The 21,965-nt window shown below is 36.8% G+C and overlaps 2 protein-coding genes across 7 annotated transcripts in view; both read right to left on the reverse strand.

Moving 5' to 3' along the window:
• Window positions 1-874: 874 nt before the first annotated feature.
• ccdc97 (coiled-coil domain containing 97) lies at window positions 875-4,265 on the reverse strand. 3 transcript variants are annotated; one of them, XM_083524686.1, is made up of 6 exons: window positions 3,974-4,265; window positions 3,365-3,495; window positions 2,924-3,257; window positions 2,490-2,726; window positions 1,379-1,505; window positions 875-1,223 (listed from the first exon to the last, which is right to left on the reverse strand). In XM_083524686.1, exons 2-6 carry the CDS (start codon window positions 3,479-3,481, stop codon window positions 1,103-1,105), a joined length of 936 nt encoding a protein of 311 aa, XP_083380812.1. In that variant the 5' UTR covers window positions 3,482-3,495; window positions 3,974-4,265; the 3' UTR covers window positions 875-1,102. The 3 variants fall into 3 exon arrangements, with proteins under 3 accessions (XP_083380812.1, XP_083380814.1, XP_083380813.1); XM_083524688.1 differs by having other exon boundaries at window positions 2,490-2,723; window positions 3,365-3,504; window positions 3,974-4,103; XM_083524687.1 differs by having other exon boundaries at window positions 3,365-3,504; window positions 3,974-4,103.
• Window positions 4,266-5,107: 842 nt separating this feature from the next.
• The window catches only part of cacna1ha (calcium channel, voltage-dependent, T type, alpha 1H subunit a), an 85,648-nt gene continuing 68,790 nt past the window's right edge, over window positions 5,108-21,965 (reverse strand). For 3 of the 4 annotated variants that reach the window (XM_083524683.1, XM_083524680.1, XM_083524681.1), the window contains exons 12-35: window positions 21,743-21,928; window positions 21,365-21,482; window positions 20,528-20,683; window positions 19,853-19,940; window positions 19,345-19,556; window positions 18,849-19,235; window positions 18,014-18,114; window positions 17,813-17,936; window positions 17,296-17,364; window positions 17,022-17,206; window positions 16,683-16,809; window positions 16,445-16,570; window positions 16,084-16,173; window positions 15,786-15,978; window positions 13,823-13,974; window positions 13,592-13,701; window positions 12,210-12,343; window positions 11,997-12,067; window positions 11,745-11,823; window positions 11,080-11,201; window positions 10,617-10,922; window positions 9,314-9,482; window positions 9,054-9,217; window positions 5,108-8,976 (exon numbers count right to left, since the gene is read on the reverse strand). In XM_083524683.1, coding sequence (XP_083380809.1) covers window positions 7,987-8,976; window positions 9,054-9,217; window positions 9,314-9,482; window positions 10,617-10,922; window positions 11,080-11,201; window positions 11,745-11,823; window positions 11,997-12,067; window positions 12,210-12,343; window positions 13,592-13,701; window positions 13,823-13,974; window positions 15,786-15,978; window positions 16,084-16,173; window positions 16,445-16,570; window positions 16,683-16,809; window positions 17,022-17,206; window positions 17,296-17,364; window positions 17,813-17,936; window positions 18,014-18,114; window positions 18,849-19,235; window positions 19,345-19,556; window positions 19,853-19,940; window positions 20,528-20,683; window positions 21,365-21,482; window positions 21,743-21,928 — 4,459 coding nt within the window. In that variant the 3' untranslated portion in view covers window positions 5,108-7,986. The remainder of the gene's footprint in view (window positions 8,977-9,053; window positions 9,218-9,313; window positions 9,483-10,616; window positions 10,923-11,079; window positions 11,202-11,744; window positions 11,824-11,996; window positions 12,068-12,209; window positions 12,344-13,591; window positions 13,702-13,822; window positions 13,975-15,785; window positions 15,979-16,083; window positions 16,174-16,444; window positions 16,571-16,682; window positions 16,810-17,021; window positions 17,207-17,295; window positions 17,365-17,812; window positions 17,937-18,013; window positions 18,115-18,848; window positions 19,236-19,344; window positions 19,557-19,852; window positions 19,941-20,527; window positions 20,684-21,364; window positions 21,483-21,742; window positions 21,929-21,965) is intronic. The other variant, XM_083524682.1, reaches the window with a different exon arrangement.

Raw genomic sequence — 21,965 nt, forward strand, 5'->3', positions numbered from 1 at the left:
TATTCAGTGTAACATATTTGATAGAATAATTTTATACTGCCTACAAATTGTATTTTTTTTTTTTATTTAGAATTAAGGCTTTCTAACTACATTTTGCAGTGATAAATTGGGCTCATGGTGTGGTGACAGAATAAATGCAGTTTATACGATGAAATTAAAGGGACAAATGGTAAAAATCTGCAGTTTGGGGAAATTAAGGTTTTCTATGCCAGTAGATTTTAAAGTACTTTTTTCTTTCCATACACTTTCATTTAGAACTGACCCATTACATTTGCTTCACTTTTTTCTATACATATCACATTAGTAATGGCTAAGACATGCTGAATTTACCCTGCACGTGTTTTTCTCTCGCGGTGTAATTCCTGTTTCAAAAGGGACCTAGACGTTCAATTCATCTTTTTAACTTCCCCTCAAAAACTTTCACAATAAGGTTGCCCTGTAAAATTTGTATTTAATGTTTTCTTGTGTAGAAATGTAATTGTAGATATGACCATGCTAATGAACAATGTTAATAAAGTATTTACTCATTTTAACTGCTCTAATGCAGATTATTGTGAATTGTGGAAATGAATATGCACAAGGTTTGTTTCAAGAATTTAAATACATTTAAATTCACAATTATATATTACAAAGCGACACTCTATAGGATTGTTACTCGATTTTAATACAAATGCACCTCATCTTTGTCTTATAGAATTCCAGTGGCCGAGCAAAGCCTTAATTGGAATGGGTCTGAAATACTTCAGAACAACTATCACAATCTTCACATGCAGAGCAGCTCATTAGTTTTAGTCTACAGTCCAGAAGTTGGTTACACCCCTCTTAAAACCAATTACCCATGGGATTATACGCATCACTCAACTGCAATACTAAATCATTTTTGTCTCAAACAAAAATTTTATTTTTTTGTAATGGCAAACAGGTTTTAAAGTAGAATGGCTCATACAAAAAGGTTTAACTGTATTTACATAAGAAGGAAATGACTGGTCACCTGGACACACTTCACTGAAGAAGTGACGCTCTATACATGATTCACTTTCTTAAAAAAATAAATGCTTGAAATCTGTAGGTTTGAAAAGCAATTTGAACTGTCTACAAATATTTACACCATTTTTGTGTTATCTTCATCCTCTTCGAGTTCATCATCATCATCAAAGTACCTTTCTTCAGCATCACGACTTAAAATGTCTAGGTTATCATAATCTGGGTTCTCGTCCACGTCACTGAAACATAATGAGTTTTATTTTAATTTTCAGTATAAAATATTTAATGAACCTCCCTTCAGAAAGTTACAAATCTAAAATACTGCACAAAATGTGTATAAAATTCCTGTTTCTTTATAGAATGAACATTAAATAAGTGTTAAGGCAGAATTTACCTGTAGTTAAAGTCTTTGTCTTTGCCCTCTAAGAAGCGTTGGTGCATTTGAGTCAGAAACTCCTCTCTAAGCATGGCTTTCTCTTCTGCTGTCGGTTCCCATTCTGACTGTGTAGGTGCCTCATCGTCTATGAAGTAATAAACACAATTAGCAAGAAAATATATAATTCCTTGTTCCAAAATCAAACCTTTTTATGACCCTTAAATCGTCTGTGTGTCCACACAAAGGTTGGGGTATTATATTCTGTACATTTATGCAGCAAGGAACTCAGCCATTAGGGTTGCACAAGCCAGTGCGCTTTTAGTGCCAGTCCCAAGCCCGGATAAATGGGAAGGGTTGTGTTAGGAAGAGCATCCAGAGTAAAACGTGCCAAATCAAATCTGCAGATCATGAACCAGATTTTCATACCATATCGGTTGAGGCCCAGGTTAACAACGACTACCCCGGGTATTATTAGTCAACAGAGCTGAAGATTAGATTTTAATTGGGAGTGACGACGATTAGATTAGAAATTGATTGGAAGGATTAGAAATGAGTTTATTAGAGGGACAGCACATTGACATTTTGGAGACAAGTTGAGAGAGGCATGATTAAGATGGTTTGGACATGTGGGTATATAGGTAGGAGGATGGAGCCACCTGGAAAGAGCAAGACAAAAGAGGTTTATGAATTTGGTAAGGGAGAACATGCAAGTGAAGAGGACGGGGTTATGGAGACGGACAATCCACTGTGGCGACCCCTAAAGGAGCAGCCGAAAGAAGACGATGACATTTGTGCATCAAGGGGTAAATTTAACCTCACATAGTAAAGAAAAGGGCAAGGTGTAAACTATATAGCTATTATTTCAACACAGAAATAACAGTTGCAAACAATATGGGCAGTACGACACATGATGGAATTGTGTGTGTGCACACACTATGCTGCAGACTGAACAAACCATGACAAGCCTGAAGTAACAGGGACACATGCTTTGTCAAAATAACTAAGGAAATCTCACAGGTTGACATGGAAACCTGCCTATCAGGGTTACTTTAGCCATGACATGCCCCCTAGTGGAAATATGTGTTTATCTACCATTTACTAAGTATCCCACTGGCCTCGGAGAACTCACCCTCCTCTTCCTCCTGCTCTGCACAGTTCTCTCTGCCTTGTTCCTCCTCCAGGCGTTTCTGGAGCTCTTTTTCCTGGTAAGAGTTGATGAGCAGGTCAGAAAGACCGGTCGGTCCGTTCTGCATTGCGTCTTCAGAGCGCTGTAGGATCTCCTCCTCACTTAGGTACTGACCAATGTACTGCTCGTACAGAAGAGGCTCGCGAAAACGCATCTGCTCCTCGCTGAAGTACTGACCTTCTTCAGAAGGAAAAAAAAAAGCTCAGTTATAATCATACTATTAAAAAAAAACCACCCACATCCCTCACAAGAACACCATTATGCACCTGAACTAACAACTACTACTTTTTGCGAACACACACTGATTGGCAACATCATTGACACATCAAAGGAATAAAATATGACATTAGAAAAATACTTCACACATATACCCAGACCTTGCTGGAGTGCCCGGAGAGCTGCATAGCGATGGTTGCGCACCCTCGTTTTTTTGGCTGAACTTGAAGCTTGTTTCTGAACTTCTGTACAGTAATACTGCGTTCTACAGTCACCTCTCACGTGCGCAAAGGCCTCCAAATGATCCGGTTTTAAATGTGTGTAATAACGCTCAAGAAAGACTACGGGTTTGGTGTTATACTGTTCCATCAGCAAGTGCTTCTTCTCCTCTATAGTAAGGTCAGGTTCACCCAGCTGCTGGCTCTTTACTGGACTCCCACTGACCACTATGGCTGATATCATTGCATCCAGCTGGCTGAAACCTTCATTCTGAATCTGGACAGAGAAAAAGGGAAAGATCATTTCGCGCATTGATAACTTTGTGCAGTTATAGATGTTTCAATGTGAAAACATAAAATGTATTATTTTTAAAAGGCTCTCACATGAGCAGAGGTGTCTGCCGGATCACTGGTATACTGGTCCATCTTGTCCTCATCCCCTGTTTTATCACAGGGAGCAGGACAGGCGGGGGTGACACACGAGTCAATTTCGCCCCACATTTCTGAAGTGAAAACTGTTATTACTGTAAAAAAAAGCAAACAAATTATTAACTATGTTGTGCTTAACATATAACGTAACGTTTGGTAACAATTTTATGAAATTTTAATAAATGTGCATTAACCAAACTGATGTTAACTAAACAAATATGGTAGCACCAGATCTTTTTAAGGTCGTAGGGAACATTGCTTCAGTAGGTTGTCTGTTAACACGAAAATCACTTGGTGTGATAATCTGGTGTCCACCAACTTTTGGATATATAGTTTAGATATGATTAGTATTAAGTCATTTCTCTGGACCATGCCCACGGGTGAACAGGGTATCAGTGTGACGCATAAGGCGTCACAATAACCCCTAACGGTATTGTTTTTCAGAGCAGGAGTTACTAAATCCAAGACAACTCGCTAGATCATTTCTCTAACATACAGCTAATTCACACCATCCCACACAGGCTAATGACATGCTTTTTAATGCAACCAGGAAAACAACATTACCTTTAGTAAGAGATAAACCAGGAGTGTTTACGGTGCATGTACACCTGCAGGAGTCAGTGCTGGAGGCTAACTGAGCTTGCTAAGTATTTCTGAAAACGTATTATTCTTGTCGCAACGTAATGTAATGCCGTAATGTAACTCCCATTAATAAACAAATCTAAACTGCTCTGGTTCTATCTCCAACTCATATACATAAGTTATAAGCTAATAGCTTCTGCTCCTTGTGTATACCATTCTGTTCGACTGGGTAGTTTAGGACTTGTACTCGGTGCGCCATGTTTTATCTTCCCCTGGAAACCTCGTTATGTTAAGTCGTTCTTGTTCTGCTTCTAGTTTCCACCAGATGGCAGTAAACACCAAGGCATGAAAACAAAACTAGATGCGTTTGTGGAAGCATGTTTTATTTTTTATTTTATTATTATTTTATTTTATATTAAGCTTCATTTTGTGTCTGACTATTCAAACTTAGCACTTCCTTTTTAATGTACAGTTAATATATCCGATATTCTTATAGTCATCTTAAAGTTAAGATGAAACTCGTACTGGTGTTAATAATCTCGTATTTATTTTATATATTTAATGTTTTATATATTCTTAGATGAGGATGAAGACGATGATCACAATCATGAGCTTACAAACTTTTAATTAAACAATTAAAGAAAAAAAAAACAATTAAGGAAATAAACTTACTAATTTTTTTTATCACTGCTTTCTAATATTGGAATGCCTTTGTTGAGAGTATCTTTGAGTTTAAAATCATTACTATTCTTTGTTAAATATAATCATTTAGAGGTATATTTTCATGGTTTGTAAAATAAATCTAAATAAATAAATACATTACAATCAATGTTCAGCTTTTCAGATCGCAATTGAAAACCCATGTACTGATAATGCTTAAGTAAATGCTTAAGTAATCCTGTATTTAATCTTAAATAAACCAATGAAATGTTTTATACATTGCAATTATTTTAGATGTGTATGTTTCTATCCTTCCTTGCATTTCCGAAGTCTGTACAGAAGAGTTTGTTTTAGAACAAGATTGTGAATTGCTTATATGTATTTGCTTTTCAATAATGTTCCCTGAATGTAACAAGCATGATTGTTATAGTTTTAAGTCAGAAAAAGGACACAGTGTTTTCCTTGATAAAAATGTTTATCTTTAGATGACAGAGAAAACTGCTCAGATCATTGCACAATAAAAACTTATAATACAGTGTAGAAATGTTTATAGCCATTTAAATATCTCCCTTGCATTACATCTGAGCCATATCAAAGAACTCAAGACAAAATTATTGCAAACAATTTGCTTTAAGAAATAAAAAGAAGAAAAGACTCAGCTTCCTTCCACCAAAGAATGAAGAGAATGCTTAGATTAATTATTTAAGGATATTAGGTTGCTTAAATGTGAAAGCTGCAGTTTCACAAATGTGATTCAAATAATTTAAGCATGTACACACCAAATCCTTTTTGTCATGTATATCATTAGTTTGTTCTTCTTTAAAAAAACATACCTTGTTTTTTCTTTTCTTGTTTATTTTTTTAAAAGACATGTGCTGGTAAAAAAAAAATAAACTATACCTTTTTCAGAGCAATGCAAATTGACTGAACGTTAAATTGTCCAGTATTTAAGTATGCCATTAACATATTCTACCAGCCATGATTTTTGCTTACACCTAAGTAGCTTGAGCTATGATACAGATAACATACAGATAAAATATTGCATTAGACAATGAATAGGTTGATCTACAAAGAGGAAAACCCAGACAGCCCAATGCAGTCCAGTGCAGGTAGATATTCTACAAATTAAAGCTCAAATATCAAAAACCTCAAAAACATTCATGTATTTTTTCAAATAACATGCAATAGTTTCACTTTCTGAATCGAATCAGGATTCAAAAATTGAGAAAACTGACAAATGTGGTCAAAAGCATTGTTACAAATCTGATATTGTTATGAAATTGTATTATATATATAAGTGTCAGAATGAGCAGAATTGAATGTTTCAAATTAAACTGAATAAGATAAATGTGTACCTTAGGTATGTCTGTATGGGTGTTTTGGAACAATGGGCACTTTTAAGTCCTCTAAGTTTCTGCATAAATTAGCCAGTAAAGATTGTCCTTTAAATCAAAATGCTTCTGCATCTTATTGAAATATTGAAATAATGCTTATTGAGAGCATATCTGAGTTATGAGTGATTTTATGTTAAACATAACCAGTTGAAGGTATATTTTCATGGTTTGTAAAAACAAATTTGAAATGCAATGTTCATCTTTGCAGATCACAATTGCAGATTGATTTTTAAAGCAGATGTTTTGTATAAGTACAACTAGGGAATAGAGTATTTGTACTAGTATAAATATCCTTGTTAACACCCCACAAAAACTGCATCTGTCTTAGAATAATAATGCCAATATAGGGACAGTTCAGCTTTCATAGCTATGTAAAAATGCTACAATAAAGGAAGCTGTTTGTATATAATCTATCACATTACCTGATCAAGATTACATATTACAATGTAATATTACATTTCCTCCATTTTTATGTACACTAGTATTTTTTACAGTATATCAAAGCTAATATCTACAAGGCCTGTGTTAGTTCAGTTTAGTTTTTTTTTAAAGAAAACAATATGGGACGGTATCAGCATTGTTTGATGTCTCAAGGGTTTAGTATAAGCACAGGAAAAGAAAAAGCACTATGGTAAAATCTGTAATTTATTTACTAACAGCGCCCTTGGATAAAAATAATAGCCAATAGCTGTTAAAAAACTTGTCAAGAAAGTAAGGCCCTGTCTTCACTGAAGGTGAAATTGAAGGTGAAGGTGAAAGATAACCAGGGGCTACACTGAATCCGTCATCTATCAGATATTCCAGACTAGGACTTTTTAAAATAACACTATATTTCTGGTTAAAAGTGCCCACAGCTGTAAAATCACCCATATCATTTATATGAAGGTCTCTTTACTGAACACAAATCTCGCAGAACCATATCAAAGCTGAAAGGTAAACCAGATCCCATATATGCAAAAATAAACCCTTTCAGAAAACACTGGCTCTTCCAAATATGAATGTTAGCAAATCATGGGGAAAATGACAATGTTTGCCATATATCTCTAATGAATTATATTGTTCTTTACATGCACACTGCCTGTGCCACAGCTAAGGGTCATGAAATGCCTTTATTAAATTACATAATGTATGTGTGAGTGAATTCTTGCTTAAGACATTGAGATGAATTTGATTATGGTACAAGATCGTGTTCGTGAGATGCTCGTTACTATGTTACGTGTAAAATGCAAACAACCTAACAGGGTAAACTTACATAAACATTTACAGTGTATTGCACTCAGGCTACAGATCATTTGATGTTTGGTTGTCGCTAGATCTACTTGTCATACCCCGCTTCCCAATAGAAAAATAAAAATCATCTTAGTATCAGTAGGTGTAAATAGACTATAATTGTTCCCACTGCTATTCGATTAAAAAAAATTTTACATTCACAAGAGGACAACAAAAGACATTTCAACTTGAATTTCAAATTGATATGTGCAAAAACATTATAGATCTCTATAAAAATATGTGCATATGAATAGATCTATTTTCTTCACCAATACAATATTTTCTTAATTTACAACACATGATTTAATAAAGTACAGATCATGTACAGTTCTTGTGTGTTTTAAATATTTTTTTTTTTATTTAATCTGTGTATTCTTTTACAGAAACAGCAATATTAATGACAAGATGATTAAAGGAATAAAAAAACAAAACAAAGGAAATCCCATCACACATCCTGAACTCAAATCAATGTGATTGAGCAGTGGGAAAAAGATAAGAACCAGAGTTCCAAATGGAAACCTGAAATTGCATATCCCATCGTGCCCGATCACACTCATATCAAAGTTGCCATTCCTGGCTGGCTTACATAATAATATACATCTCAAAAAGCTTTGGCTATTGAATTAAGTGGTTGTTGCTCCACATCCCAAACATGTGCCACATGTGCCATTTTCATTGAGCAGTCCTGTTTACTATGCTGAAATCTGTGGACTCCTCCAGTGCACTGTCATAACGAGGGGGCTGGGTGGATGGGTTGCTTCCACGCAGGATGCAGGAGCTGGAGTCTGACTGGTAAAAGGGGAAGCGTGGGAGAGAGAGATATTCGCCACAGTGTGAGGGCTGCCTCTCCACTTTGATGAGAGGCTGACTGGGGAGTTGGTGCTCCAGGAAGTCTAGAGAGTCACGCTGTAGGGCCAGTTCATAAGATGGTGTCCTTCTCCGCAGTAGCGTGCTCTCAGACAGTTTTTTCATAGACATGAGTGACGGTGGTAGCTCTGTGTCTAGCGGGGTTTCAACAGAGATACAAGGAGGACTCATCTTCTTTTTTCTGTGAATGTGCAGTGATTGTCCTCGTGTAGGCAGATGCCTCTTTTCACCAACTCCCTGCTCGAATACATTGTTGTCCACAGAGCAAATCTCAATAGAGTGCCGCCTATGATCCTCAGAAACAGAGGGCTTGTCCAAATATCCCCTGGTGTCCACACTAAAGAACTTAAAGTCCTTGTCCTTAGTGCTGTAGTTTGTAAGGTTGGTGGCACTGGTATAGTTCTTCACAGGCAACGGCCACGGTGTGACATAAGGAGACAGTGAGTGGCAGCGCCCCTCTGCTGGGACTCCTGCCCATAACCTGGCTAAGCTGTTGATATGGTGCACCTCCTCATCAGCTGGGTCAGCTGAGTCCAACATGGAATCACTGTGGCTGCTGCTGGCCCGACTAGGTGGTCGGGGAGGAATAATTCTCTGGTGGTAAGGTTGTTGGAGGGTGCAGACACCGGGCATGTGGCAATAATGGGGTAGGAAATTAGATACCAAGGGGTTGCTGGGAGCAGAGATCCGCGGCACTGGAAGGGTTATGGTGTCTCTCGGATTTCTTCCATATTTGTCCAGGTTACCTTCGGTGTCACTCATGTGCACATCCATTGAGTCATTCTTGATCACTTCCTGAAAAAAATACATTGTGTAAGCAATGCAAGAAAAGGGTAATAAAAACTGGACTGAGATATTTAGCAGTACTTTACCTGTATCTGTCTACGTTGAGGTCTGCGTAAAACATGTAGGGGAGATGACTTTGGAGTGGGAATTCTAGGCATGCAAATACTAATATGGGGCTGAGGATTACCACAAGGGACCTGGAGCAAGGAATAACATTCACATGGCTGTGAGTGGATCGAGGTCACCGAACCTAAATGGAAAGGTAGCCCTCTGTTATTATCAAACATTTTGGTTCAATTTTAGGAATGCAAAATTTTACAAAAACCTTGTGAACTGAAAAAAGTACCTAATTCGAGGTATGTTTGTGTAGGCTCCACTTCCTGCAGAGGGTATGGTGCACTGGCAGGCCTCACTGGGCGAAACATGTAACTGTCATTAGGCAAAGAGTGCATTCTGGACACTGACATCTTTCGTGGAGATAGCAAATTCTCCTGAGTTCTCTGCATTCGCTCATCCTGTGTATATGAAACATAATCCACTTTTAATCTATTTTATACATACTTACAAATTCCCCTTTTATCCATATCAGAATATCCAAGCATTGCTATTAAAGCAAGCCCATACATGGGCTCACGAGCAGATTACAGTGTTGAAGCACATATAATGTCAGCTACTTTTAATAATATACAGAAAAAAACTATAGTGCTAGAATGCACTATAACAACTAACCTCCTAAATGTGAGCAAATGTAAGGTCAACATCATAGAGCAGCATCAGCAGCTAAATCTTTTGAGTTCAAATATTTCCGTGCCACATGTATTCCATGTTTTTTAATATATAAACATTCTATATATAGTTACAGCTTTATATTAACACAAGGCTGACTGCTTGAAGAATCATCTTTTGAACTGTATATAGAAATGCATAACTACTATGCATCAAAATCAGCTGTGTGAATCAAATTTTCTAACAATAATGGACTAAGCTTATCAAAGGTTTTGTCTTTACATCAACATTGCATTTGATTTTATAACCAATCAACTACTATCAAATGAAACAGCTAGAACATTCCAGATATTGCATAGTGTATGCATAAAAATCTAGTTTTGTATAATATCACGTAAATTATTTTTGATGATTTGTCACAACTGTAGTTCTATTTAAGTGTCATGTCACTGCTGATGTTTGCAGTCACCACTGGAAAAGTCCAGTAAGCGGTGGATAGGTGCACTTCACTTTATTTGATAGTTACTTATACGTGTGTGATATAACTTGATTACAGAGTATAATCCCACCCAAAATCTTGCCCAAATAAAATTCTCCCAAACAATAAAACATTTCATCTCATTTGAAACTGCTACAAGTTAGTTATTGATTCATATCTCTCAGGCATTTGTAAAGCATAAAGCCAGCCATAGCAGCTCATCAGAGCATCAGGAAATGATTCAAGTTCACTATGAAGATTCATCCATTAAAAGTCTATTTAGACGGAACTGTTCTGCACCCATCCGTCAGACCATCCACAGACATCAAGTCTAAAATAACAAGCGTGCATAATAACTGATCTATGCATTACACCATTACATGGTGAATGCCACTTCTGGTTTCTATGCCATTGCTAAATTAATGAAGCAGATATTATCTTATACCTGTCCAGGTGAATGTGGCCTTGTTCCCATATAGGTGCCTCTGCCTTCTGGTCCACCAGAACTCATTGCCGAGACATTACTGAGACGCCGGGCCATTTCCATCTCCATCTCAATTTCTGCATCCATCTCTGCATCCTCCTTGGCCTCCTTATTGCTCTCTTCCAGGTGTTTCATCAGTACAGCCACCACCACATTCACCAGCACAAACTGGGCCATCAGCACAAAGGTGACAAAGTATATGGGAGATACCAAGGGCAGGTAGGTCAGGCAATGCTTATCTCCAGGTGTGCAATCCCTTAAAGTGTCCTGCTCAACACAGAAAATTATTGACTGTGTAAAATTTACAATTAGGAAAATACTATTCATATTTTAAGGTTTAGGTTGTGATTTTAAATAAATAATTTATACATTGAAATGGATTTAAAAATGTAAACATTTGAAGCTGATTGTGAACATAAAGTACCTTCATTATGCCATTCCAATTGTCACCAGTCGAAACTCTAAAGAGTGTAAGAAAGGCCATTCCAAAGTTCTCAAATGTGGCATGGCGACTAAGTCCCTCACATGGGGTATTGTCAGTGCATTCTATAATGTAATGAATAAAAATATATAGCACAGGAATGTTAAATACATCTCACAAATGTGTATAACTGACATGGTGTATAAAGTGTGGAAAAAGGCAAAATGTGCCAGACTTAATAATTACCATTATGTTTTTAAACATAGTGCTACGCTTAATTACAAATTCTATAGGCCCAAGACTATACTCTCATTAAACTGCTGTGACAAGAATAAAATCTTGCCCTTTCTATAGGTATAAGACCTTTCTCTCATGAAAAAACAAACTGCTTTGACAAGCAAGAATAAAATTCTTCCCTGCAATTCTCCACAGAATAACAGAGCTAATTTTGCTGCCCCTCCATCCCTTATCCCCCACAACACCTCCCCTTCCCACATGTGAGCTGCAGTAATTTAAAAAAAGCTCTAGATTTACAAGTAAATCTGCCCTTAGGATCAGTTCCAGCCAACTTCGACCCAAAAATCAAAAAAGACAGGCAATGATGAGCACTGACGATGCTGGGACAGTAAGATGCAAGTGTGAGTGCAGTCAAGAAATACAGCACTGACCCAATTTTCCAAAGAGCTCTACGCCAAGTGCAGCATAAATGAAGAAGAGAAGCATGAACAGCAAACCCAGATTTCCAACCTATAAAGAAAGAAAACATGTACCGAATTATGCAATAATTATATAAATAATTAATCCTAACTACTGTACTGTACTGGTCACTATTTTAAAAAGTACACTGATATTGCTGTTCCACATATTTGCTAATTTCCAGGAAATAATAACCCACATATATGGTGGAAAAAGAAATTAACCTGTGGTAGAGCCTGCATCACAGTGTCCAGCAATGCTCTCATGCCTGTAGCCAACTTCAAAAGCTTCAACACTATGGAAATAGCAAAATATGAATTACACTCAGCACTCCTGCTGATGATACATAACCATGCGCATAATGCTGTGAATAAGACTCCCCATAGACTCAGCATGTGCCCATATAGAGGAATTTGCTGAGGCAGGTACTAAAATACCTCTAGCTATTCTCAAAACCCTCATGATACGGATGATAGTGGGGTTGATGGGAAGGGCAGCATTCATCTTGATCTCTTCCAGAGTAATGCCCATAATGGAGAGAAGTACAATAGCCAGATCTAGCTGGTTCCATCTGTAAGGAAGAACATAGTGTTTACAGCTACACTTTTACATTGCTGTCATCTACAATAGACAAAAAATGTTCAAAGAGATGTTAAAACTTCGAATAATTGTCATGAGGTTAGCAAGAATTAAGGAAACGTATAACGTAACTTAGTACAGGAATGCATATGTAACAAAATATTTTCTCTCATCCCACTGCTGTTCTTAATCAGATACACTGGATTCTTTTTGAGATTTTTTAGATTAGATTTGCATGTGTAACAGGTCATTACAGACCGTACTTTTTCTTACTTATAGAATTATAGTGAAGAAAACCAATTAAATGCTAAGATCCTGAAGCTTGTGACCAGAAAAGTGTAAAATAAAAGTATCAGTATTATTTAGAAAGTGGTAGCCCAGTAGTTCTTGGTCTTCTGATCAAAAAGTTGTGAGTTCAAGACATTGCTACCACAAAACAGTCACTAATGGGCCCTTGAACAAAGCCCTTAAATCTCAGCTTCTCAGTTGTATAAATTAAATTAGTGAAAGTTGCTCTGGAATCTGCCAGATGCAATAAATGTAAATGTACCAGCAGCAAAGCATGTTAATACTAAAATAAAGATAAAAAAAAAAAAATTCTCCAGTTGAGCTTCTTGTAAAGGTTTACCTGCTTATTAATAAACTACATTAAACCATTTGAGAGTTTATATACAATGTATACAAACTATACACATTTATTTTCATTGGTAGCAGTATAAAGGTAAATGCCAGAAGGCTATAAGCTGGCATTATTCATTAGGTACATTTAAAAGATGGATTATAACAAAAATGTATTACTATAGTAAGATAATCTGCTCTATATCTTCATAATTCTTTTACCTGTCTAGGGGCAGTGTAAAATAAAGTTTAACTTAAATCTCCTCTTTTATGATCCTACTTGTGGATTTTTACCAAATTAGTATATTAGTTATTAGATATTAGTATCTTCTCAAGCTAATGCAGACATTTTGGCTTCACCCTTCATTGCTGCACATACCTCACCTATCCTCACAACTATTCAAACTTAAGTATACACAAATCAGAACTTTTTATTTAATGTTTTTTTAGGTCTTGTGTTTTTATATTGTATTTTGAAGACATGATAAACATGTTACTACTGACATAAAAGATTAGGTTATCAAAGTAAGTTTTTTGAAGTCTGTGAGTCTTTTTGACAGTGGTTTTAGAAATACTGTACACACTGAAATATTTTATTTGCTTTCCAAGTTTTCTTCTATACCTGTCTTTGAAGAATCTTCTGAACCCAAAAGCCACGAGTTTGAGAAGGGCCTCTAAGATGAAGAAGACGGTGAAGACATAGTTGCAGTACTTCAATGCTTCCTCTAGATACTGCAGAAAAAAGTTTTAATATGTAAAATAGTTTTTGGCTACTTGTAAAAAAAAACAAAAAACACACTTTTCAAACAAAGCGTAGTACCTTAAAGGGTACAGTTAACAAAATCTGACTCACCATGGGCTGGTTGTAATGCTCTATGGACATTGTGACCACGTTGATGCAGATGATGAAGGTGATAAAGAGGTCCAGGTAGTGGTTAGTGCACAGTGTGTGGATGTAGCGCCGAGCTGGTGAGTAATCTGCGTAGTAGGGCCGCTGCTGTGCTTCTGTTTCATACAAAGACACACGTACATATGCAGAACAGCATATTCAGCATAATGCAGGATACATGCAGAATAACTAAGCAAATAAGGCACAGGCAGGAAGTACTGAGCACAAAAGAAACAGTGCGGCAAAGTAATACATCTTTATAATGCTGAAACTAATACACTGTGAAATCAAGTTCAAAACAGTAAAAAACATATCCCCCAACTGAACTTGGCTCCCATTCGTGCGTCATGCCTTTGTGAACATGCTGTATTTCGGAACATGCCTTTGTAAACATGACAGTCTTTGGCTATGTGTATGTGCAGACATATCCATGTGAATGTCTGTGAGTGTTACATGGTGAGTACTGTACATTTAGTTCTAATAAATTATTTAATTTGTTAGTGGTGTTAGGTTTCACTAGTAAATTTCATTTTTCAATTTCAGTTTGAATCCATCTTTCTGAGTCTGCCATTCAATGCATGTTTACGTTTTAACTTACCAAGTGACAAAGAGAGAGGCTAGGAACTTCTGTATACTTAAAAATGATGCACATGCAGGTACAAGCTAACAGTTAATCTTCAAATCTAAACAGATCTGCATCAAATGCAGTTGCTGTGTTAAAGGCCTGCCAAGTGAAATCTATTTCCCTGTCATTTGACATGAATTATGATGACAGGCCAAATGATAAATCAGCATTAGGACATAGAACATCTCACCAAGCAGCTCATGCCCAACTTCTTGTACATCCTAAAATGTGTTGCTGTGTCAGATGAAGCTGACAGCTGCTCATAAATCACTCGCCCTTTCAGGGACAGTTCTGCCTTTCTTTTTTTAAAGCCCCATCATTGAGACCTATAATTAAATGCACTGTGCCACAAACGTAACTGAGGCTACTGGCTACTGAGAATTCAGATGTCAGCATCAAAACCAAGAGTTTTCATATGTTAACTTCATCCTAAATGACAAACTGCTTTAAAAACAATGGCTTTGACATGCAGGTGCCTCAGAGAAAGATTGTGATTTAATTAAATCTGAAGTTCTGTATTAAATCAGATATATGTATTTTTGTGCACACACACACATCACAAATGCAATATTATTAACCCACTGACTATAAAGTAATAGTGCATGGGAGGAGTGTAACTGAAAAAATAAAACTGCCTGGCTTTATGCTAGACATCATTACTTAGGTGGCTTTACCTTGGCCGGCATGGTTGCTTTTGAATAAAATAATGCAGTAAGCACATTTCTCTTATTGACTGCATCATGTAAAACCATAGCCAATGCTTTTAGTGTCTTTAATACTTTCTTGAGTGGTCTGCCTGATAATGCTTCCTGTACTTTCTTTACACACAATGATTCAAAAGCACAGGGACCGAGACATTTAAGGAGCCAGCGGGGATTTTCATTATCCACCCCTATCTCTTGAGCAGGACAATTTGGCTCAGTATAAGTTAACAAGGTCCTGAGCCTGAATTATGAAATCTAAAATAAATGTTATTGTTCCTACATATTCAATGTTCTAAAAGGCCACAGACTGCAGTTACAGACTAAGGCTCTAACTAACCCTGTGTGTCAAGAAAATCACCCTTGAAGGCCTGTCATGCTGTATTTAGTGGTGAGGGAACATGCATAGGCAAACATGCATAGGCCATTACAATTCAAGGCCACCAACACAAATCTAAGAGGCTTTCACATTTTTTTAAATTCAATTATTCACTTCCTTATTTGCTCTCTCTTTCTCTAGGTCTCTCTTTTTCTCTCAGGCTCTGGAGGCAGGCAGTGCTCAGAAAAATAGACTACCGACCAGACCCACAATTCTCCTTACTCCTGCGCCTTTTCTCCATCATTCGCTGCCTCTTCTCCTCACGCAGGCGCGCCTCCTCTTCTTCCTGGTCCTGCCGACACTTGTGGAAGTTCTCCACCACCACACCCACGAACATGTTCAGCACGAAGAAGCTCACAATCAGCAGGAAGGAGATGAAATAAAGCAGCATCCAGGGGTTGTGGTTACGTACCGGCTTTTAGTGATATGGACAAAATTATTTTTTAAATAGATTAGATATATATTTAGATAAAAACAGTGGGTTTTTATTGTTTATCATAGTGACCTTGTAAAAACAAACCTGTTGGTCCACACCTACAGCATCCAGGCCATCATACATAATATTCACCCAGCCATCCTTACAAGATAGCACAAACAGCGACATAAGAGCCTGAGAAATAGAGATATAAGGCTAGTGAAATTACAGGCAACTCATAGATTCTTGGAAGCCTAATTGACTTCCAATTTTGGATTCAATCATTAGATGCATTAGCTCATTAGGTATCTAGTTGTCCATTATTACCCTGTGCATTAAAACTCCCTGATGATATTTCCGTGCTATGAATGCAACATTGATTTTATGAAAGTTCTCATGTATACTCCAAATACTCTCATGTTGAACTCCAAATAAGCATTACTTCAGTTTTCACACTGACTCTTACCTGTCCCAAATTATCAAAGTTGTACTTTCTCCGAATCCATTTGTAGTTGGCTTGAAGGCAATCTGATTTATTTGTAACATTTCTTGTGTCCAAGCCTTCACAGTGGTAAAACTTGCCTTTGAAGAGCTGAATATTCAAATAAATCTGTTAGAAATCTGTTTGTTTGTTTATTGGTTAATGAATTTACTTTACAGAGACTGTTCTCATACTTATAGACAACATTACCACAATTTTTCACCTGAACTCCAAGAATGCCAAAGACAATGAAGAAAGCGCAGCAGATCAGTACTATGTTCCCAATGGGCCTCAGTGATGTTATCAATGTCTCAACCACCAGCTTCAGTCCAGGAGCTCGACTGATCACTCTGCCAACACAAAAACAAATTGTGTCCTTAGGTGGAAATCTACACAATGAAGGTTGTCTGAAATACATTAATGACTGAGATATAGCCAAAATTAAAATGGATAAAATAAAAAAAAAGAATGACTAACATATAATGAAAAATGACAGTACATCCTCTATAATTACAAAATAAAAAAAGCCAGAGTAATCTCGAACTCTAACAAGGATCCTAACCTTAAAGGCCTCAGTGTCCTTAGCAGACGCAGAACCCTCAGAATACCAAAGATCTTGTTCCCACCACTGGATGCCAGAGACACCAGGATGTCAACGAGTGAAACAAACACCAACATTCCATCCAACATATTCCAAGTGCTCTGCAGATAACTATGCTTTCCAGAATAGAAGCCAAGAGCCACCACCTACAAGACCAGCAATTGCAATTCTGTAAGCTATACAGACACGTACACTGTATATAATGGATATCTATATCATACAAAAAATTCAGTACCTTCACAGTCATTTCAGCAACAAATATCACAGTGAATACATAATTGGAAATACTGAGGAACACTCGCTCCTGAAACACAAAAAAGAACAGAATGTAAGATTACATTTAATCATCCCAGTGACATTAAAGTAATTTAAAAACTTGTCAGTTCTAAAAGTATTGTGAAAATTAAATGTATTTTGTTGTTAATTAATCTCACACTTAATATATGAGAGAAATGTAATAAAATATATTTTAAGAAACTCATTCATGACTTCATTAGAAAAGAATTGTGTATTTACTATTAGGACAATATTTAACAACTAAAATTAAAGTGAATATATGAACTAAATCGAATATATTAATAGTCTGTGAGAATTGCAATATCAGTTCTAAGCCAAAAAGTCCGAAAGAGTTTTTTAATAAGATCAAATAATAATTCTGAAGCTAGATTTACTACTTTATTTTAAACTGCTTTCACTAAAATCTATGGTCCTAATGTACAGAACAATATAATATATGTAATATATGAGCTTACTGGGCTATTGGCCTGAATGTGTGGCCTCTCCAGAGCAATAGTGATGCAGTTAAGGAAGATAAAGACTAAGACCACATAGTCAAACATCCTGTGAGAGATGATCCTCTGACAGAACATGCGAAACCTACATAACACAAACAGAAATGAGTTTAAAGAATATAGTGTATGGTTACTAGATATGTAGTGATGAAGTCTACTCACTTGTTCCGTGGAGAGAATACATAAAGGGACCAGTCCTCATGACTTTTGCACCACTTGGGTTTATATGCATCCAGAATCCTCTTCAGTCGAAAACAGAAACTCTGGAGCAAAATAACAGACTGGATTTAGACCTATATCTATGAAAGCTTTATAAAGCTAGCAAAAAGTCTATGAAGGTTATTTTTCCCTTTTCTTTTTCTCAATTTTACACAGTAGCAGCTTGCTGTTTTCCATATTTTATAGCTCTTGAAACTCAATTTTAAAATAGAGCCTCTTGATTGCTGAGGTACTAGAACACTGGATCACTGAAGAGGTTGCTTTCAACCCAGCAAAATAAATGAATAATAAAATAAATAAATGTAAATAATTACAGCTGAAGAGTGTGCTGCTGAATCCTTCAGTGTTACACTTAATAAAGTACCAAGTCAATCCCTTGGCATGACATAATTTAGCATAAAAATCCCTTATATTAGAATTGGTTAAGCTACTTCAAAAATATAATTAGCTAATGGTACAAGTTATACTACAAATAATTTTAAATATACTCAATTTGTTTTGTAGATCTGGCAACCCTGGTCATAACCCTGGTCATATAAACGTGTGTGTGTGTGTGTGTGTGTGTGTGTGTGTGTGTGTCCGCGCAAATGCACCTGTAGTTCTATAACTAAATGGAAGACTGACAGGGAACCTGGGTCACATGGGTTGACAAGAATTGTCACCCATATGGTTACTAGGTCAAGTAACTTTCACTTGTACCAGCACTGACTACCACAAAGGGTAACAACCTTGCCTATGTACTGTGTGTACTGGATTGTGTGTTTGTGTGTTTGCTCACATCGTCTAGATCATCCTCTGTGTTGGAGTCCTCACGGCTCAGTTCTGACGGTAGCTCTGTAGACAGATGTAATACCCTGCCATTGCAGTCATGATACTCTCCTGATGGGCACAGGCTGGGAAGTGTGGGAAGCTCAGGGAAGTCCAGAGAACTGGGGTGGTGCAGAGAGCCACCACTTACACTTCCTATTTTACCTAACATGATGCCCTCTGTCTCCTCATACTCAAAGCTACCTCTGCCCTCACCAGAGAGCAGAGATTCTCTTTCACCAGATGTGTCTTTCCTTTTTAGACTTGGTGCCCGACTCAGGCCGTTCCAGCTTGATCTGCGGCTGCCCCAGTTACTGCTTGAACTACATGGGTGGCAGGGTGATTTGCGTGGGCTGGCCTAGATTAAACAAATCAATATATTTTTCAATTCTTTCATAAATAGTGCTGCTTATGATGCAAAATGAATAAATAAAAAGCACCTCTTTTGACTCAGTAAAAGCACTTACTAGTGATCTCTGATCGTAAGCAATCGGATCGATGGAAATCCCACTGCCACGCCTTGATTCCTCTAAACTGAAGATAGAGTCTGTCCCAAGCGAGCCCTTTGGCGTGGGCATAGGGGTTGCGGCTGTGCGCATGATGATCGGTGGAGGCAAATTACCACGAGAGTCCACATGCCCATTTGCAGACATCATTAGAGAGTACATCTTCAATTCTGCTAGTTATAATTGCAAGAGAGAAATCCATTTCAGAAAAACAGAAAATAACATAATTCCAAACCAGCTCCTGACATATTGTATAAGTATTTTGAAGTATATTATATTTACTAAATAATATAAATGAATAATCAAAAAACTGTTTTTTATATATTGCATAAAGTATGTTTGTAGTATATTAGATAACCTAAATTGCAAGATCTTTTCTTGCATCTCCCATTGAATAGAATTCATTTTCCCTGATCATCCAAGTCTTTTAGCATGTATTATAAGAAGATAATTTAAACCTAATTTTAACCTGAAGCACGCAATTCTCCCATCTTTTCTTCTTCTTCAAAATTAACTGATCTCTTATCCTCATCGGCATCAGACTTGGTGGCATCTCCCTACAATGTAGAAGAATCATTTTTGAAAACAAAGCTCAGTGCCAAACTCTTTGAATAAAAGCATTCATACATTTTTAGGTTAAAGGCATTCAATAAGCATTCATTGTTTTTATTGGACTATATTTAGATCTGAAAGCTAATGGCAAAAAATATAAGTATATGCTAAGCAGGTGCATCATTTGATTTCCTGAAGCAGTGTTTTAGTTTCTTTTTCTTTTTTCAATTTAAATAAAAAAATACAAATCTTTCTATAAACCAACAATTTATCAGTTGTAGATCCTAATAGTATTTCACATGATAAACTAATAAATGCTGACCAACATGATTTATAATATGCACAGTGGAAACCAATATACCATCCTGTACATTTAATAGTGTTTAAAGCACTTTATCATTATTAAAATTGTTAGTACATGCCAGAGGAAAAAGCTTATATTTTGTATTTTATAGTGTAGATTTAAAGGTTTCAGGGTCATCAGATGTAACTGGAATTAAAAATACGTAGCTCCACTCTAAGACAAGAAAACTTTCCTAGGTCAAAACAAATTGTGCACACACATATTGTTTAATACTTAATATTATCACACCTCTGCTTGAAAGCCCTCCACCAAGATGGCTACCAGAAGATTAAATAGAACATAATTCCCAAAGCTCATCAGGGCCACAAAGTAAAGTGCAGCCAGTGGAGAGGTGGAAGCCATTCCATTATAGAGGACCACATTCCAGTCCTCCTGAGTTAGTATCTGCAATAAAAATAAAAGCCGACAATATATAACTGAGACAAACAAAAAACATAACAGATCAATACTAGTGTTGCTCATTTCTGTATTTAGATTTATATAGGAAATTGATATAGTTCTATGTGCTATATAGTTGTGTGTAGACATGTGTTTATGTGTGTAAGTGAGAAGGTTTACAGAAATCCACCACATAAATTAATGCATCATCTAACTATACTACATTCAAGGCAAAAAAAAGACAGGTGCCTTTTTTATTTAGAAGTTCTTGGCTGCATATTGAATGTACTGTGCATGATCCTAGATCAGTAAATGTCTTCAGTAGCAGGCATGCCTCCTAATGTGCACCATACAGCCCAGTACACTGCAGGTTCAGCACTATAGCAGCATGGATTTCTGCTGATGCAGCAAACACTCCGAGCACATCATTTCTGCACATTTTAAATAATCGTTTTTCTCCATAGGCTTGTATCAACAATACTGGCATAGAGATAAAATGGTTAAATTACGAGATGTCTTTATTTAGCACTTGGAAAAAGCACAAAAAGCTGGTCCACTTTTCTCGTATAATTGAGTGTATACAGGTATAAAGCCACTTTAATAGCTTTGGATTAAGTTCAAGCCTGCTTCTCAATGATATCATAAGCCTTTTTCACTTCACATTGACAGTAATAGTCACGCCTTAACCTGGAACACAGTGACGATGGCCCACAGCAGAGAGTCAAAGTTCTTCCTGTCTGGGATTGTGTCTCCATTCTCCAACTTCAGGCTGAATTTGCAGCCAAACAGATGCATTCCAAGGATACTGTAAAAGATTATTCAAACAATTTAAAAGATTATTATAAACACTTCACCAGAGAGGAATGAATGGTGTGAACATTACTGATGGTATTAATTTTTAGACTGCAGAGTGGCATCTTTACTCACTGACTGACATCCAAATTGTTCAAATGTTGAAATGTTTAAACACTATGCTAGGTGATGTACAAAACCTGATAGCCCAGTAATAGTTATTAATTTACCCAGTTTATATATACACAAGTGGACAGTTGTGTCTTTTATCACCTGAAGGTGAAGATGAAAAGCATGAGCAGCATGCAGAAAGTAGCCACATTATCCATTGTCTTCATCAGGACCACCAGCTGTCTCCGCAGAGCCGGTAGGAAGCGCACCAGCTTGAGCACACGCAAAAGCCGAAAGGTTCTGAGTACGGAAAGACCCCCATCGGCCTGCCCAATAATCTCCCACACACTAACAAGGGAACATATATACCGAGTCAGCAGGATTG

This window comes from Silurus aristotelis (genome assembly GCF_946808225.1).
Source record: "Silurus aristotelis genome assembly, chromosome: 21".
NCBI classification, from domain to species: domain Eukaryota; kingdom Metazoa; phylum Chordata; class Actinopteri; order Siluriformes; family Siluridae; genus Silurus; species Silurus aristotelis.